This window comes from Podarcis cretensis, assembly GCF_951804945.1.
Source record: "Podarcis cretensis genome assembly, chromosome: 15".
NCBI classification, from domain to species: Eukaryota; Metazoa; Chordata; class Lepidosauria; order Squamata; family Lacertidae; genus Podarcis; species Podarcis cretensis.
This window is the reverse complement of record NC_137185.1, coordinates 6,163,802-6,181,293: the sequence shown is the minus strand read 5'-3', so window position 1 is coordinate 6,181,293 and position 17,492 is coordinate 6,163,802. Positions and strand designations below refer to the sequence as shown.

The 17,492-nt window shown below is 45.4% G+C and overlaps 1 protein-coding gene across 5 annotated transcripts in view; it reads right to left on the bottom strand.

The window, feature by feature from the left end:
- Positions 1 to 357: 357 nt before the first annotated feature.
- USP32 (ubiquitin specific peptidase 32) overlaps positions 358 to 17,492 on the bottom strand; it is a 130,065-nt gene continuing 112,930 nt past the window's right edge. For all 5 annotated transcript variants that reach the window (XM_079955367.1, XM_079955370.1, XM_079955368.1 and 2 more), the window contains exons 24-34: positions 16,188 to 16,339; positions 15,529 to 15,643; positions 15,235 to 15,446; positions 14,253 to 14,437; positions 13,142 to 13,228; positions 11,445 to 11,565; positions 7,900 to 8,091; positions 7,019 to 7,313; positions 5,802 to 6,220; positions 5,034 to 5,126; positions 358 to 4,184 (exon numbers count right to left, since the gene is read on the bottom strand). In XM_079955367.1, the coding sequence (XP_079811493.1) occupies positions 4,011 to 4,184; positions 5,034 to 5,126; positions 5,802 to 6,220; positions 7,019 to 7,313; positions 7,900 to 8,091; positions 11,445 to 11,565; positions 13,142 to 13,228; positions 14,253 to 14,437; positions 15,235 to 15,446; positions 15,529 to 15,643; positions 16,188 to 16,339 (2,045 nt within the window). In that variant the 3' untranslated portion in view covers positions 358 to 4,010. The remainder of the gene's footprint in view (positions 4,185 to 5,033; positions 5,127 to 5,801; positions 6,221 to 7,018; positions 7,314 to 7,899; positions 8,092 to 11,444; positions 11,566 to 13,141; positions 13,229 to 14,252; positions 14,438 to 15,234; positions 15,447 to 15,528; positions 15,644 to 16,187; positions 16,340 to 17,492) is intronic.

Sequence of the window (17,492 nt, the reverse complement as noted above, 5' to 3'; positions counted from 1 at the left end):
ACCAAATCTTTTTTTAACTGGCAATACCAGGAATGGAGCATGGGACCTCCTGTACCACAAAGGGACTATTTGGTTTGCAAGGTAGGTTCAGTGTTTCATCCATTTTTAGGCACTTTATGTAATAATTATATACTAATGTCCCTAACCTTATTTTGCAGCTAAAACAGGCACTGCCCATGTGGCAAATTCATGCTTTCACCACACGGAAAGGAGCGACATCTTTTTGATGGTCAAATTCCACCCAAATGTATATTTATTTAAATATGGATGGGGGACATAAAACGGATCATAAGTCAACTCACTCGTTTTTAATAGAAAATTCTAGAAAAGAAAAGGGAAAGGAATTGAGGCAGCAGATTGCATCCACAGTATTTAATTTGTTTGAATAATATAGTTACAGATAAACAAGTTCACTCCATATACAGTTACTTGGACTTTTTTTATACAGTTCATATTCCAATACATTAATACTTTTTTATTATTTACACAGTACTTATGTACATGGTCTTTCTAAATTCAGTGCATTGTCAATAAGTTTTTATACAATAATTTACAAAGTGAATGTGGTTAAGAGTTAACTTAATAAATTTCCCTGTTAAATTTAGGAATTAATTTAATTTTTGTTTCTCCTTAAAAATAATAATTAAGAATCGATGTAACAAAGCATGGCAGATTTTTAAAATGGCATTAGTAGATCGTTTCAGTGACAAGAGAAGTTCTGAAAGGAAAGTTAATCTGAATACGAGTTCGGAGGAGTTTGTAAAAGGAAAAACAGATCGGGGTGTCTCAAAATAGTATTGAATCCAGAAACTCCGCCGGTTTGGAAGGCTTGGTTTTCTCCAACCTCACTGCCCTGCGGAAAATAAATTTAGGAGCAATACCCTGTGAACATTGCCAGCAGGGGCAGCACCTACCCAAGCCATCTTGGAGTGTTATTACCGGGTGCTCAATAATCGCCCCACCCCACCTTTGGCAAAGCTTAAACCTAATTGTTAGAAATTACTGGACTGAGAAACGGTGTCCATCAAAAAGATCAATGCCCGAACAAGGGCCAAATTTAGCTTCTAAAGAAATAGACTTTCCAAAGAGTCAAGTCAGACACTCGCCCGCTGCCAAAGCTCCTAAGGTGGAGGATGTCCCTGACTATACAGAGGTTGTAGCCATGAGTCATGGATTCATGCTATCTCCCCTGATCCTGATTGGCAGAGGTATCAAGGCATCCCACAAACATGTCAGTGTGTAGGACAGGCCCCTATGTGAAATGCCAGCGCCACCACATGACTTGACATGGGATATTGACATGGGGTGGGGAACCTATGGCCCATCCAGGTGTTTCTAGACCCCGACCCCCATCAGCTAGCATGGCCAATGTTCGGGGCTGAGGGCCACAGGTTCCCTACTCCTGGTCTAAAGATTTCAGATGGTCTCAGAACATCCCCCCACCCAAGCAAGTGCATGCAGGGACGCAGCTAACAGCCCCACACTGAATCTGTCGGAAAGTTGCACGGGGTCAAGAAAAGCAACTTCAAAAAAAAAAAGTTTGTAAACCCTGAAAGCTCAATCAAAGAGGAGACAGGGAAGCAAAAGCTGTGCCTTGATAGTGATTAAGCTAAATGATTCTGTTTCATGGTAGGAGTGGCAGGTAGAAAAGCATATTGCAAATAAATAATGCGACTTTTGGCCAAGTTCCCACTGAATTGTGCCTAGGCTGCTCAGATGCCTGAATATAACTCGATGGAAAAATAAAATTAAAAAATCCTCTACTTAGAAATCTAGCTTTTCAGGGACAAGTGTGTTTGCTTAGCTTTCTCCCTGACCTGCAACTTTTCCAAGTGTGTTTGTTTTGTCCACAGGAGCCATTCAGTCATCAGAGTCCCTGCTTGAAATTTTCATATGGTACAGGCCAAACAGAAGTTCAGCAGTTCAGCAAAAGCTAGGCTTTTTGTAGTTGTTCCAGTTTATAAATTAACACTCAAACCCTGACACTGCCTGCTTATTCTGACAAATTAAAGAGTTACAACCCTGTTTAAACTCACGAGTTATCTTATTCAACAATGTCCTTTAGAGGGGTGCTTTGGAATAGCAAGAGAATTCAGATGAAGATAATGGCAGAGTCACTTGGGCTCCCAGACTAGGGGACCAATTACTAAAGTTCTTACTTCTGAGCTAGTGGATTTTCGAAGAAGTCTGTTGGGCCCAAGTCTGCAGGGATTCAAGCACCTTTCTTCACAGATATTTCTGGTCAAAAAGGAGTTCTGGTGCAGATCTCTTTTTGCAGACCTTCCTACAAATGAACTGCATTGGCGGGACAACAGACTTGGCTTTCAAAAGTTGTAAATTAATGCCAACCTTATTACAGGAAGAAATGGGGCACTATTTTTCTTTCCAGGTCATGGGATGCAGCAGGGAAGCATGCCTAGGTTTGCTCGCAGACTGGATAAACTTCAACGTTAAAACCGAAATAGCTACCCAAGCAGGATTTCTTGCTCTTTAAGCAAAAGAGGTGCCCTCATCCTTCACTCCAAAAACACTTGGCAGTAATAAAATTAACTTATGTCTGAGTTTTAATTATCCTTTCCTTTCATTTAAAGTGCAATTTAATTAAAAACACAACACACACACACAACTATTTCACACTGCTCACAAACTTGAATCTGGGGGGCAATTTTCTAGGGTCTAAAGGCCAGAGCAGATGAAATGCCTGTGAACTCTTAACCATGGTGGAGAGGTCAGAAGACGGGGGCAGAGCAACCTGTCATTCCCCTCTCCACTCACCCCTTGCCCAACATAAATTCCACGAGCACATGAGTAAACATTGCAGCGTTCCCATCTCAACCAAGATTTATAGATTTGTTAGTTTAGCATCCCATGTTCCCCTCCTGGAATCTCAACCATAGTTACTAGTTTACTAGTGTTATGTCTGCACCAGGCCTGAGATCTTAGGAGCAAACTTCTGTGTGACGTAGATTCTAAGATGGGGCACTAGTGGGCCCATATGCATGTTCAAACTTTCACATAAGACAGGAGGGCAGCTCACACATTGATGCCAGGAAAAGCTTAGGGCCTCCTGACTTCAGATTGGGGATGAATGCCAAATAATCCCTCTGTTCTCTCCCCACTCTCTCGTGAGTAGGATGGCATCATATCAGCCACAAAATCACAGAGGGGATAGGAGAAATTCCCCTCCAAGCCATTCTGAAAGCACACGGCTCACCCAAAAGGGTGGAACTGACACTGCCAAAAGCCAAGAAACAAACCAAACTGAGACCAGTGGGGTTAAGAATGGAAAAGGCAGGAAATTCCCTAAGCCATGATGTTTGCTCCACTGTGCAGGTCGCCTATCCTGGGCTTTCCTTATCTTGCCACTAAAAAAATGGAATAAAACTTCAGAAAAAGGAGGTAGCAAATTCATGTTGTCTACAGACAACACTACAAGTTCAATCGTCTTAAATCTGAAGAGAGCATCCAAAAAGGTTGATTTTCTTCTTCTTCTTCTTCTTCTTCTTCTTCTTCTTCTTCTTCTTCTTCTTCTTCTTCTTCTTCTTCTTCTTGGTAATTTGTTTTTGTTTTAAAAGGGGGGGAGGGAAGCAAACACCTTTCTATTACTCTGGGCCAGCTTTTATTTGGGCTACTTACAACTTAAGCTTTCTTGGTCCTAGTTTGCTTACATCAAACTAGTTTAAAAGCCAAAGGTAAAAAAAAAAGAAATCCAACCAATAGGTGCTATTCCCCCCCCCTCCCCGCCCAATGTGTATGGAGAGATCTGAACAAAAACACAAAAAACCCAAAGCTATCTCAACCTGTGAGCTGCTATGTAATTAGGGATTCTTTCTTTCTCTTTTCTTCTAGTTGTGCTTTCAGATCATGAGAGGAAAATAAAAAAATAAAAACTACGTTTAGCTCTTCCGCTCTGCTAAAAACCACTTTTTTTTTCATTTTTTGCCAAACGGGAGGCGACTTTTCAAGGGCGCTCCCTCGCAGCGGTCCGCGGCGTCTCCCCTGGCTTGCGCTCACTGCAGCACACAGTACTTCTTGTAGTCGGACTCAAAGTCTTCGTCCATGCTGCTCGTGTCTGCCATGTTCTTGCCATCTATCTTTGGCAGAAATTGTGCATAGTCCACTCCTTGCTGCTCATAGAAAAGGATGTAGGCGGAGTCCGTGTCGATTTCGTCAGGATGCAATTCCTGGAAGAGGAAGAGGAGGAGAGGATGCTCATTTTGTTCCAACAAAGAACCCCTTTTTTTAAAAAAGTGCACTTCTAAAAATTAAGCTGGGCGGATCACAAGTTTGGAAACTGCACAATCTCAACCATCCCCGCCCCCAGGGCTAGTGTCATGGACTGGCTGGATGCCAAGGAGGTACCAGCTGGGGACCCCCCAAGAGAAGCCCCAAGGGAAGACTGCTCAGAGCCAGGGGATTGGTGGTGGGACGATGATGAGTGGTCAGAGGGAGGACAGCGAAGAGGTAACAAGTGAAGAGGTGTTTTTATGTTGCGAACCGCCCTATGATCTACAGGTCTAGTGTGGTATACAAATTTAATAAGTATCAGGGTTTAGTGAGCAGGAAGAAGCTGTGGCAGAGGACAGTCCAGAATCAGAAGGCTGGAGAGGAGGCAGAATGAAGAAGCCAGGGAGTCTCCCCCTCCTGCTGCGACTTGCTCCCCTTGAAGAAGTATGAAGAGGGCATAGCAAAGAGAGACAAGACGAAGAAGCCTCAGGTTGCTGGGGAAAGACCCAGAGGAGGAGTCTTAGAGAGCAGCGGGAAGGCAGGGACTTCAGCCCTCACAACTACCTCATTGTGAAATACCTACTGGGAAGAATTGCTTTGACCACTAGGCTTGCACTGTTTAAGTTTCTTTGAATAAAGATTTAACATCTCTGACACCGGGTGTTTTATTTATCTGAATCATCCGAATTACGGGAAAATGAGCTCCCTTCACATACAGTCACACGTGGGTCAGAGCAGCCACCTCATGCCTGGCCATCATTACGACTGCCCTCACATTCTTTCTTAAGGAAGGCAAAGGAGATTACCTTACAGCTGCTGTCATTGTAACAGTACCACTTGCTGTTGGGGTTTTTGGCGTAAGTGACGTAATGACCTCCTCCCATAATTCCTGAATGGCACTGGAAGGGGAAGAAAGAGCAGTTTTGTATTGCTGGCCCAATCAACAAGGTTGTAGCAGTAGTCGGTGTTGTTCTATATTTATTTACACACACCCCTTTGCCCCTGACATGTTACCCCAATGCTGGTGGTCCTCCATATTTGTGGGACACCCAACTCCCATCAGCCCCAGCCAGCATGGCCAATGGTCAGGGACAATCAGAGCTGAAGTCCAGCAACACCTGAAAGGTGTCAGGTTCCCCAACCCTGGCACAGACAATAAGTGTTCCTCAACTTCCATTAGCTCACACCATCTGATGAATTTTGCATCATTTCATAAAGGCTCTGAGGGCACAAGCTACTGAATTGTACCTTGTTGATTCTATGCCCGCCAAGAGTCCTGCAGCACCCACATTCTACTTGACGTGCTGAAGAGAGACCTCAAAATCCCACCCCAAGCCAAGCCAAATCCTACAAGTCATGTGAATTTTGGCAAATGAAGCACATTTAGCACCAATTTATTATTCCTGCCACCTGCCTCACGGCGATGCCTTTCTGACGCCTTCATCCCAGCCCTTTCCTTACCCACCTCTGCCTTTTGGGCACCCTGCACAATGGCGGACTTGCCTTCTGCCCTTCTTCAAAATCCAAGCTTTTAAGAAACCAGTGCAGTCTCCACCCAAGAGTGAGTCACCTACCGAAATTGCATATAGGCTGTAGATGGGGTTAACACAGATCTCTCCTCTTTGGTCAACCACCATCTCCTCCTCCCCGTTGATGCTGCCGTTGCTGTGAGAGTTTTGCTTGCACAGGTATCCATTGGCTAAAGTCACCTCGCTGCTGTCCTGAGCGGCAAAGAGCTCACCCTGGCTACCCCCCAAAGCATGCCCTCGGCTGAAGCCGTCTCCTTGGTCGGGGGTGACCTTAGGGTCCGGGTCTGTACCGTTCTCTCGGGTCATGTCCAAGTTCTCTTTGCTGCTGGACAGTTTGTTTTTACACAGCTGGGGGAGCCGGAGCCGCCCTTTGCTTCTTCCCAAAGTCCTGGGGCTACCAGTTGGACTAATGTTTTTACTCGACGGACAGCCAGTTGCACACTTCCGCCCGGGAGATGGAGACGCTGGAAGAAGTGAATGAGCAAGTGTGCGAGTGAGAGAAAGGGAGAAAGTGGCAAAAAGCTGAACAGACAAGACTAAACTGCCCACATTTAATCCCAAAACAAAGCTATTAACAACTTTTACATCAGTGGGTTAGGTAAAGCAGCCGGCTGCATCACACAGAGACTTCTAGGTCTTAACTTGCAAAGTTCATTAGCTCTAGCAACAGGGGTTTGCTCACTACTGTGTCTTGGTATACAACCAAGTAGCGAGGTATTTAGCAATATTACATACTCCTAGATCCAGGAAAGCATTTTCAATGGTTAACTTCACCATTTATGGAAGGCCCATTTGCCAGACTATTTGAGAATTTGTTCCTGCAAAAGCAGCTCAGTCAAAATGTGAGCCCATGTACCTCTACACCGTTTGTGTGTCCCTGAGGCCCAAACCAGTGACTCACACAGAGACACAGCCTGCAGCCTCTTCTAAGGGCAAGCAATTCTGCAGCATATGTCTACTTCAGGAGTGATGGAAATGACCTAATTTCACTCAGTACAGAGATGCGGCAGGATTATTTGCTCCCACCAAAGGCAGATTGGATTGGCAAGCCCAGTGCAGTGACTCATGCAGGAAAACAACAGCCAATTTCGAGGGCAGGTAATTTTGTGGGGTCCTGAAGTAGTCAAAACACAGCGGCATGTGGAGATGGAGCAGAATCACCTGCCCCCAGCAGAGGCTGGTTGGACACATCTATGGCAGTATTAACCAGTCCTCCATTTTACTCCATCCAGCCCAATGCGGAGATCCCTCCTCTCCCCTACCTTTGATATTATTTAAGATGCCGGAAGTGTTGAGGGAAGAGGGGCTCCTGGGCAGCACATCGCCCTCCCCGGCCACCGGGACGCTCTGCACCTCCATCCTCAGACACTCATCTTGCGGAATCTGGGTCTCAGAGGGATCGTCAACCTGGGGAGTCAGCGGCTTCTGCAGCCAGCAACTTGGATCTCTTGGCACCAGGAAGGCACTCGGGTTGAAGCTCTCTCGGGGAAACTTGACGATCTTTTGGGATTTTATCCAGCGGCCATTGACAAACTGGAAACGCTTCAAGTGGATTATCTAGAACAAGAAATGTGGGAGGCAGGATCAGGTCAACGCTTCAACTATTAGCATGTCTTGTCTTTTTATAGTTTGCAGGCCTCATGGCAGGCCTTCTCGCCTCTCTTAACGTGAGTCACCTCCAGCAGCAATTGGTGCTCATTAGAGCCGGCAAGGCAGAAGACAGGAAGACCTACAGCATGTGGGGCCAGAGCCAATGGCAGGCAAAGCCAATTAGCTCTAGTCTTGCCCCCATTCTCCTCCATGCCATGTTCTACAAGGACAACATGGGACTGAGGAGGAGGAAACTGACAGGCAGGGCCTCCACTGCCAGAAGGGATGTGAGTAAGAAGGCAGGGAAGTGGGGGCTGGCTGAGGGCAGAACGAGGTTGGTGGGACGCTGCTCCATTTGTGCTAATGAACCAGCCTTCAGTGTCAGCTCTGGGAGAAGTAGGAACTAAACACTACATAAAATAAAGATGGAACTCGAGTGGCCTGACCCACGAGAAGCCAGCTTCATAGGGTCAATTAAAAACGAAGAATTGTAAGAAGCAGTGTACAGCCTGGCTGTAAAAATGGAAAGGAAAAGGAGAGCCTTGAATCATACCAGGATAGGGGGAAGCCTCCACAGGTCCAGCTTCTTGGTAGCCAAGCAGTGAGTTTTGCACTTGGAACAGTAGTACATCTCATCTTCGCCTAGTTCCTCCTCGCTGGTGAAGGCCCGGAGGCAACTGTCCAAGTTGATTGGCTCAGCCTGAGCACGCCGGCTTTGCTCCACGCTCCTGTGCTCCTCGGCCATCTGAATGGGTGACAAGGCAAACACTTGAGGAATTCTGATGGCTTGTTCCTACTTAGAAACATGCCGTCTCCTCTGACCCTGCTAGAAAAATGCAACCTGTGCCGTTAATCAAGATAGTGCAACTCGTACAGCACGTTGGCAACAAATATTCACACAGTTGTTAAAATTATTTTACACCATTTATCAAATATGTGAGAAAAAGACAATTACCTACAAAGTGCCATGAAAACTTACAAACTACTTAAAATAAAGTGAACTTGCAATATCAGATTATATTAGGTTCTTACAAATTCTTGACTTCGTTTTTCTTATTTTTTAAAATAAGTTCAAGAAGATTCAGGAAAAGGGCAAGTTCAGCGTTGTTCCCGGTAGCTGTGAGGTGCTGATGAAGTCATCTCCTTTGACCCTAGCTTAGATTCCTTGTCTCCTTCCAGAGAAAGATCTCTTAATGTACACTGCTTTGCTTCACAGCCTGAATTAGCCTTTTAAAAATTAATAATAATAATAATGAAAATATGGAGCGAGTTTTGTGGAAGGAGAACCTCATGACACAGACGCACCACCTTCATTTTCGGAAGGAGAACCTATAGACGGGGACAGTAGTTCAGTGGCAAAGTGAATGCATGGCTCACAGGAGGTGCCAAGTTCAATGCCCAGCATCTCCAGGCAGGGCAGTGAAATCCTGTCATTAATCCTGGGGAGCTGCTGCCAGTCAGTGTAGTCAATACCAAAATACTTGGATTAATGGTCTGGCCCAGTACAGAGCAGCTTCCCAAGCAGTAACACACTTTCTTTGGGGAGGGGTGAAGTGCACTGTAGGCAGAAGTGCTACCAAGTGAATTTTATCAATTCTTAGCTCTAAAGATTGTTTGATTTTAACGTTTTTCTATTCCCCACTTTGGGACCTCTGGGTGAAGGCCGGTTCATAAATGTCAGAAATAAAATGAAATAAACTCCTTGGCCACATGCCATTTCAGACTGCAGGTGAAGCAATGCTCCTTTCATATGGGAAGAACAAGGGGTCCCTAACCACAGAAACACAGGTGTCAGGGTGAAGGGTATTTGACTCACTTTCCCCAGTCTTAATTTTCTAAGCATGGGGAGTTATGGTTTCCCCTAAAAAGGAGGGGGGACCCACATGTTCAATCTGGTGAATCCCCATTGCTAACTGAAGTGATACCAACTACAACAGTTTTGATAATGTGACCAACTTGTTTCTGTGGACTGGTGGCTCCCAAGACCTACTAGCCTAAGGCTATCCAAGCGAATTCAGTGTGTTCATGGAGATTTGAACCCGAGTCAAGCCCTGTCTGCCGAAGTGCCCTGGCCCTTGGGCCATGCAGACTTCAATTTGCTGCTCTCTCCTTTCCGTTTTCAGTCTGCTGCGATTCTGAGCCCCAAGTTATTCAGTCATCCCTCCACCCAGTCCAGAAATCTCTGAGCCAGCAGTGAGACGAAAGAACCTTCAGAAGCAATTTCAGGCCATTGCAGAGGCAGAAGGGGTGGCCTCATGCAACGTGACAGCCAATAAAGCCTTTTGGCTAATTAAAAAAAAATAAAAAATCCCAGACAATGAGAGTGGCTGGCGGCCAAGAAGGCTGCAGAAGCTCCATGCTGTCAGACAAATGCAAAAGCAGGAGCACCAAATTGATCTAATAAAACAGACACTGCTGTAAGAGAACCTCTGGAGGAAGCTGCCTTATGCGAAGATCACTGGCCCCACTAGCTCAATATTGCCAGTACTGACTGGCAGCAGTTCTCCAGTGTTTCTGATGGGGGTCTCTCCCAGACCTACCCGGAGATGGCAGGGACTGAGCCTGCCTGCACATTATCTGGTCCGCCACTGAGCCACAGCCCTGCCAAACCAGTCAAGACTTCACAAAGCACTCATAAGGAACTTGTGGCCTTTCAGCTGCTGCTGGACCACAGCTCCCATCATGCCTGATCACTGGCTATGCTGGCTGGGGCTGATGAGGGATGGAGTCCAGGTTCCCCAGCCCTGTTATAGATGACCCGCGTCAGAAGGACCAGGAGAAGTTTTGTACTTGTGTGGCCTATTTCAACCCACCATGGGAAACTCTCTGATGCCACCACTGAGTTCCATCATGAAGAAGGACGCAGACTCGGTGGTAGAGCATCTGCTCTGCATACTGAAGGCCCCTGGTTCAACACTTGGCACCTCAAGGCAGGGTTGGGAAAAGGAGCTTGTATGGAAACCTGGAGAGCCACTGCAGACAATGCTGACCTAGGTGGACCAATAATCTGGCTCGGTGTAAGGCAGCTTCCTGCGTTCACATGCTTTCAAATATATTGTAGCACCCATAAGGGCTAGGAACTTGGTTTTCACGTGAAAAGAAAATCTGGAGCCGATGCCGAATGGTGACTGCAGATGTGAGAAGGGCATTGCCTGCTATACGGTACAAGCTTTACAGGCCAAAGGTCCCAGGTCCAATCTTTGGCACCTCCAGATTGAGGAAAGAGCCCTGCCTGGGACACTCGAGAGTTGCTGCCAGCCAGTGTTGGCAATACTGGAGCTAGGTGGATCAGTGGTCTGATTCGGTGCAAGGCTATTTCCTACATTTCTAAGGAAAGTAGGAATATCCAAGTAATGCATCTTAAACTGAATTTCCTCCCACCCTTGTGGTTTGTTTTTAATGCATGGAATTTTAAGTAGGATTTTTTTTCTTTTATTCTGTTTATGTGTTTCAGTGGTTTCATTGTCATTTATTGCTGCTTCAGTTTTTGAAAGTTGTTTTCATTTATTTCTTGTATTGCATAACTTATTTAATGTGTAATCATGCCACTGCTTTTTACAGATGCAATTGCTTTATTGTATTGTGAAATGGCTTTGAGATGCTTCGTAGGAAGATGAATAACAGCAACAGCAATGCTAGTGCTCACTGGGGGGAAATAACCTCATTTTTTCTGCTGTTAGCTATCCTGCTGGGGATTTGGAATGTGGGGTATGCATCCTAAAAACAAAAACTCACCCAGAAAACAACAGCACACAAACACACAAGCAAAGAATCACACAGCAAAACAAGCACACGGGTGTACAAAGACACAACACATCTGGGCATTAAACCAGCTAGAAGGATAAGATACTAGAACCTTGCTACCTGACCACCGAGATGACCTCAGAGGATGATCTAAGCACCTGAGCAGGTTGGTATGGGGAAGGAAGCACTAAATACACAACTCTGTGGGCTAGAGCAGAGCAGCATTTCCACTTTCAGCAGCAAAAACATCCAGAACGCACTTATTTAAAAAGACAGCCATATGCATTGTCAGAAAGAACACATATACATATATCTGCTTAGGGTTATTTTGCAATTATATATATATATATTTACCCGTTCCTGTGACGTCTGGTAGCGGAGATGAAGTGCCGTGGGATCCCAGTCAACAGCGATGTTGGCATTCCCCATGTGAGCTCTCTCTTCAGTGCAGTCGATTTTACAGCCATGGCAAAACCTAGATTGGAGGTGGGGAAGAAGGAGGAGGCAGTGAGCAGAGAAGAGGGGGTGGGAAACTCTCCCTAAAGCTGACAAGGGCTGAAAATGCAAAAGATGGGCAGTTAATCTGGACAGGACAGGTGAGGGCTGCTTTAGGTTAAGATCCATCAGTGGCAGAGCCTCCTCTCTGGCATGAGAAAAGTCCCTGGTTCAATCCCTGGCATCTGCAGGCAGGGCGGGGGGAGGGGGGGACCCTTATCTGAAGCTCTGGAAAGCCATTTCCAATGTAAATTCTGAGCTACATGAACCTACAATCCTGGTTCTGTATAAGGCAGCTTTCTAAGCTCCTATTTAAATCAAATATCACAAGGACTAGAATCTTACTTTAGGCTCAGCGTCAGATCATGTGCTCTGATTGCATAAAGTCCCAGGTTCAAGTTTTGGCATCTCCAGGCAGGCCTGAAGCCCTGGAGAGCTGTCACCAGTGCGGACAATACCGAGCTAGATGGAGCAGTGATCTGACTTTCTAAATTCCTAATCCAGCACAATGCAAACAGATTTGGAACATGGTGTAAACACAGCAGTTCAGTACACAGATATTGTGAAGGTGATTAACATGGCCAAGTTGGTCTTCACAGATCTGCCTGTTTTTAGAGATACAAGGGGCCACCCTAACAAAGGCGGTAAAGGGAAGGCAGGGTGTGAGGCTGACGGAGGGGAGTGGCTCTCCCTTCAGCCAAAGAACGACAGATTTCTAATTGGACCTGATGAAGCACCCACTTTTTTTTACTGAATGGGGTAACTGTGCCCCTGAAGGACCAGGTGCGCAGCCTGGGAGTCATTTTGGACTCGCAGCTGTCCATGGAGGCACAGGTCAAATCCGTGTCCAGGGCAACTGTTTACCAGCTCCATCTGGTACGCAGGCTGAGACCCTATCTGCCTGCGGACTGCCTCGCCAGAGTGGTGCATGCTCTGGTTATCTCCCGCCTGGACTACTGCAATGTGCTCTACGTAGGGCTACCTTTGAAGGTGACCTGGAAACTACAACTAATCCAGAACACGGCAGCTAGACTGGTGACTGGGAGCAGCCGCCGAGACCACATAACACCGGTCTTAAAAGACCTACATTGGCTCCAAGTACGTTTCCGAGCACAATTCAAAATGTTGGTGCTGACCTTTAAAGCCCTAAATGGCCTTGGTCCAGTATATCTGAAGGAGCGTCTACCCGGACACTGAGGTCCAGCACCAAGGGCCTTCTGGCGGTTCCCTCACTGCAAGAAGCCAAGTTACAGGGAACTAGGCGGAGGGCCTTCTCGGTAGTGGCACCCACCCTGTGGAACACCCTCCCACCAGATGTCAAAGAGAACAACAACTACAAGACTTTTAGAAGACATCTGAAGGCAGCCCTGTTTAGGGAAGCTTTTAATGTTTCCTGTATTACAGTATTTTAAATTTTTTTTTGGAAGCCGCCCAGAGTGGCTGGGGAAGCCCCGCCAGATGGGCGGGGTATAAATAAATTATTATTATTATTAGTAGTAGTAGTAGTAGTAGTAGTAGTAGTAGTATTACTTGCCAAGTGGCCAACCTATGCTTACCTGTACCAGGGGCACCAAGCACACGAATTGCCATCCTTCTGGACCACTCGTAGGGTGAAAGGGTACTGGTATCCCATGCTGTCATCACTTTAAATAAATAAATGAACACACAAAGACGATTATTTGTAACATGCAAAAGTTTTTTAAAATGATAGTCTTTCCCTAGTTTTATCTTCTATGCCTGTTATACCCCCCAGATATTTTGGGCACCAGCTCTTGCCAGCAGGGTCAATGGTCGGGGCTAATGGGAGCTATAGTCTGAAACACTGGAGGGTACCAGGTTGGATTCTAAGCCACTCCAATGCCAAAGTATTTGAAGATGAAATATAGCTCTCTTCCCCCACCTCTTGCATTTTTTCCCCTTCTCAACCATCCTGAGGTGGATTGGGCTAAAGTGTGTGACTGGTCCAAAGTAATCTACTTAGCTACCAAACTGAGGTTGTGCCAAGTACCTGAGGTTGTCATTTGTCCCAAAATAAGGCAAAACCTTCACAACTAATTCATTTTAATAATCTTTCCCCCAGAAATTTTGGGAGGAGGATTTAATGGCATTTCTTATGAAAATTACTTTTGCCTATGTGATAGAGAGTTAGGAACCAGTAAAGTGCTACTCCTGTGTAATATTTCTAGAAATAAAAGAACCAGACTGGTCTACCCATTCCTTGTGCTCCCTTCCCAGCACAATCTTCAGAGTTTTAAGGTCTTCCTGGCTAACAGATGATACACAATCTTACAGAATCAAAACAGTTGCAAAGTTTGCATTTCCAAGCTACAAAGACTCGTAAGCAATTTTTCACAGAATTGTTAAGGGGCACTCATTTCAATTTGGTCTTAATAGTGTTCAATATTTTTAAGAAGGACAAATATACAGTTGGCAGGCTCCCTGATATTTTTAAGCTTTCTTTTGCACTCTGGAACCTGAAGGTCAGTGGACTTTATTAATAATCTTGAACTGAGCAAGGATTTGGGTCTGGGTTTTCCCAGTCCAAGACCCAATGTCTCACTGCGCCAAAGACTGGCATGCTGGCTTAAGATGTCAAGAGCCCTGCAGAGACATTTTGGTGGCTAGATCACCCCCTCCTCCTTTGAGACATCCTGGCATTTAACTCACCAGTCCTGTGCATGGTTACTAGCTTCTTGGGGAGGGAGGGGACTTGCCAGCCGGGACACCTGGATCCAGACCGCATCATACAAGTCTTTCTTCCGTGTATGAACGGTGCACGGAACTATCAGTGGCATTCCAAAGAGGCTCGGCCGGTTCTTCTGAGATGAAAGGAAGTACTTGTCCATCCTCATCTGCATTGATCATTAAAGGTTTTTTAAAAAGATGAAGAAAAAGATCCATTTTAATAATACGATATGATTTTTTCACTTTTCAGGAGGGCCACTTTCATAGCAGGGAACTACTGTATTTTTCCATGCATAACATGCCCCTATGTTTTTTTGGGGGAAATTGCCCAAAGCCGTTGAGAGCTTTTTTTTTTGGGGGGGGGGAGATTGCACAGAGTTGTTGAGCTTTTTGGGGGAGTCTACGCCGCTAATCATCTGCACGCTCGCTGCCATAACCCCACCACCACACTCAACGCCAACCAAAGCCAATTGCACGCACAACAAAATGACTTTTCCCACCTAAATGAGCTTGCCACACTAGCCAGGAGGGAACCTGCGTGCGGAAGGATCATGAGCTCAGTTCATTTCAGGTACTGAAAACAAATTCCAGATCAGAATGTGCTCGGAGACACTGTGGTTCTTTAATTCTAACTGTATGTCTGTTGCACTTGGCTCTGGTTTGTAGAGAGCTTGGGATTCTAATAAAAAGCCAGGTAGATACAACAAACCCTAATTGTATTCCTTTTGTGGCTGGATCTGAGAGGTGGGGTATTGGGAGTTGTAGTAGATCTGACAAGCTTGCCCACCCCTGGTCTACACCACTGGGTCACAGTTCTCTAAGGTTTCAGACAAGTCTTTCCCAGCCCTCCTTTGGAGTTGCCAAGGACTGAATCTGTGACCTTCTGCAGACATCTACCATATTGGAAAACAGCAGATGCATGAACACCAGTCAAGCATCTTAGCCACATTCATTCCCCACTAACCATTTTCCTGTGGACAGCAATGATGTAGCCTATGAAGGGGCTGTCGGAGGGAGAAGTCACATGGCCGTTCACCATCCCATTGGAGAAGCCGTTTTCCATCCTGCATGGCACCACTGTGTTTGGCATCCCATTCGGGATCAGGGTTGGCCGGGGAAGATCGCCATTCATCAGCACATTGATCATCCCGTTGGCTGACGGCACGCTGCAGAACTCTGAACCCAAGGGCAAAGGTGTTGGTTACGGGTTTCCACTGACTGCGACTATACTTATAAAATCCATGCAGGGACATTTTACCTGTTTGCACAGGGCTTGGAGTAGCTGACGTGGGGGATCCAGGGATCGGCACCTCGAATGCACACAGGGATGCGCTTGCCGAGAGACGGACTTTCTGGTTGTCTTGAGGAAAGTTCTTTCGAAAGCAAGAGAAAGCGACAGAGAGGGAGAGAGAGAACCCCAATGAGGCTAATAAAAAACCCACACGTTTAATGGGATTGCTTAACCATAATTATTCTGTTTTTTAAACAAAGTTTGCTGTTGGTCTTAATGTCCTGTAAATCTCTTAGAAGCCAACTGGGCATTAAATGGCATATAAATTAAATAACGGGTTGTGGTCAGTGCTCGTTCTACTCAAGCAGACCTATTGGAAATGATGGACGCCACTAGCTTGGGTCCATTAATTTCAATAGGTCTATTCTGAGTAAAACTTAGTTGGATACAAAGATGGGGAACTTGTGAAGTGTAACTCCTATCATCTCTGTGTTCTCTGGGGCTGGTGGGAGTTGGAGTCAGACATAATCTATGATTGGAGTGGGGGGTGCAGGCGGAAATAATCCGTGTCTTAAGAAAGTCACTGTTCTTAGACTAGTTTTGTTTCATCGGGGGGGGGGGGGGGGGAGAGAGAGAGAATTAAAAAGTGCATTTTTAAAAGCCCCGAGCAGCAAAAGCATCCTGACCTTTATGTTGGAGCTGTGCACTTCCGCAAGGAGGATCTGCTCCGGCTTCATGGCACAAAGTTCGCTGAGGTGCTTTTTCAGGCCAGTGTATTTCTCGTCCATGTTCAGCCTCAGTCCGTATCGGATGGGAGTTGTCCCATCTAGCTTAGTTACTGGGAGAGCAAAATAAAAAAGGGGGGTGAGTGGGAGAAAGAAAAGGCAAGAGATTTGAAAAAATCCAGTTTAACCAGCCCAACTCTGTTTAACTGGCTGTTCGGTTTTTTTAAAAGTGCTATTTCTGCTAGAGAACCAGGTAAGTGCTCCTTGATTATTAGATTGCAACTTGTGACTAATATCCAAGGCTGAGCATACTCAGTGCATCAGCTGCACACTGATTCTTGGGTATCTTGAGAAACCCAGATTTCATCCAGGGCAGTGGTGGAGGCACCAAAAAAACCTTCTAACTTATGTAACCTGGTAGAAAGCATTAAAGATCCACAGAGAAGCAGAATTTTTAAAGATCTGTCCTCCCAACCCACTCAAGGTCAGCTTCTCCAGCTGCTTGAAGTTTGCTCTGTTGACCTCAGTTCCCTGTACATGTTCAAGGAATGAAAGTCACCGTGAAGAATACCTGGAAGGGTTCCTTTCTAAGACTCTATAGGGAGAGTTCTGTATGATTCAAAATAGACCAGAATATCTAACAGTTCGTATTTTTCTTCTTTTTCTAAGACAGTACTGCACATTTCCTTTTTCGGATACTCAAACCATTAAAAACAAAAATCCAACCTGTACAAATTTGTTAGTTTCTGTTAGCCAGTTTCAAAGTCCCAGAATGACAATACAAGCAACACTGCATGTATCTATAAACACACATATTGTCTGATTAAAGTGATAAAATCATGTAACTCAGGCTGTAATCCTATACTCATGTATGTGGAAGAAAGCTGCATTTAACTTAATTGAGTATACATGTGAAGGACAGCATTGTCAGGCTTGCAAAGGTTGATTAACATATGAATAATCTGATTTCTTTACGTTTAACCTGTGATTCATTCCACAGCTTTTGGCATCCCCACCCCTTTTGAGTTTTAGGAATACTCTTTCTCTTCCCCCACCCCCAATGTATGTGTTTTGTATAAGCTCAAGTATCAAACATTTACATTGTAGTTTTCTGCTAGAAATATCAAAATGTAGGAAAACTGGGATTTGGACTGGGAAGATGCCCATTTTAAATTTCAAAGGAACTTTAACACAACATTGAAGGAAGAGTGAACTTAATGGCGATTACTTCCGAACGCATAGGTTCAAGTACTACAACTCTTGGGC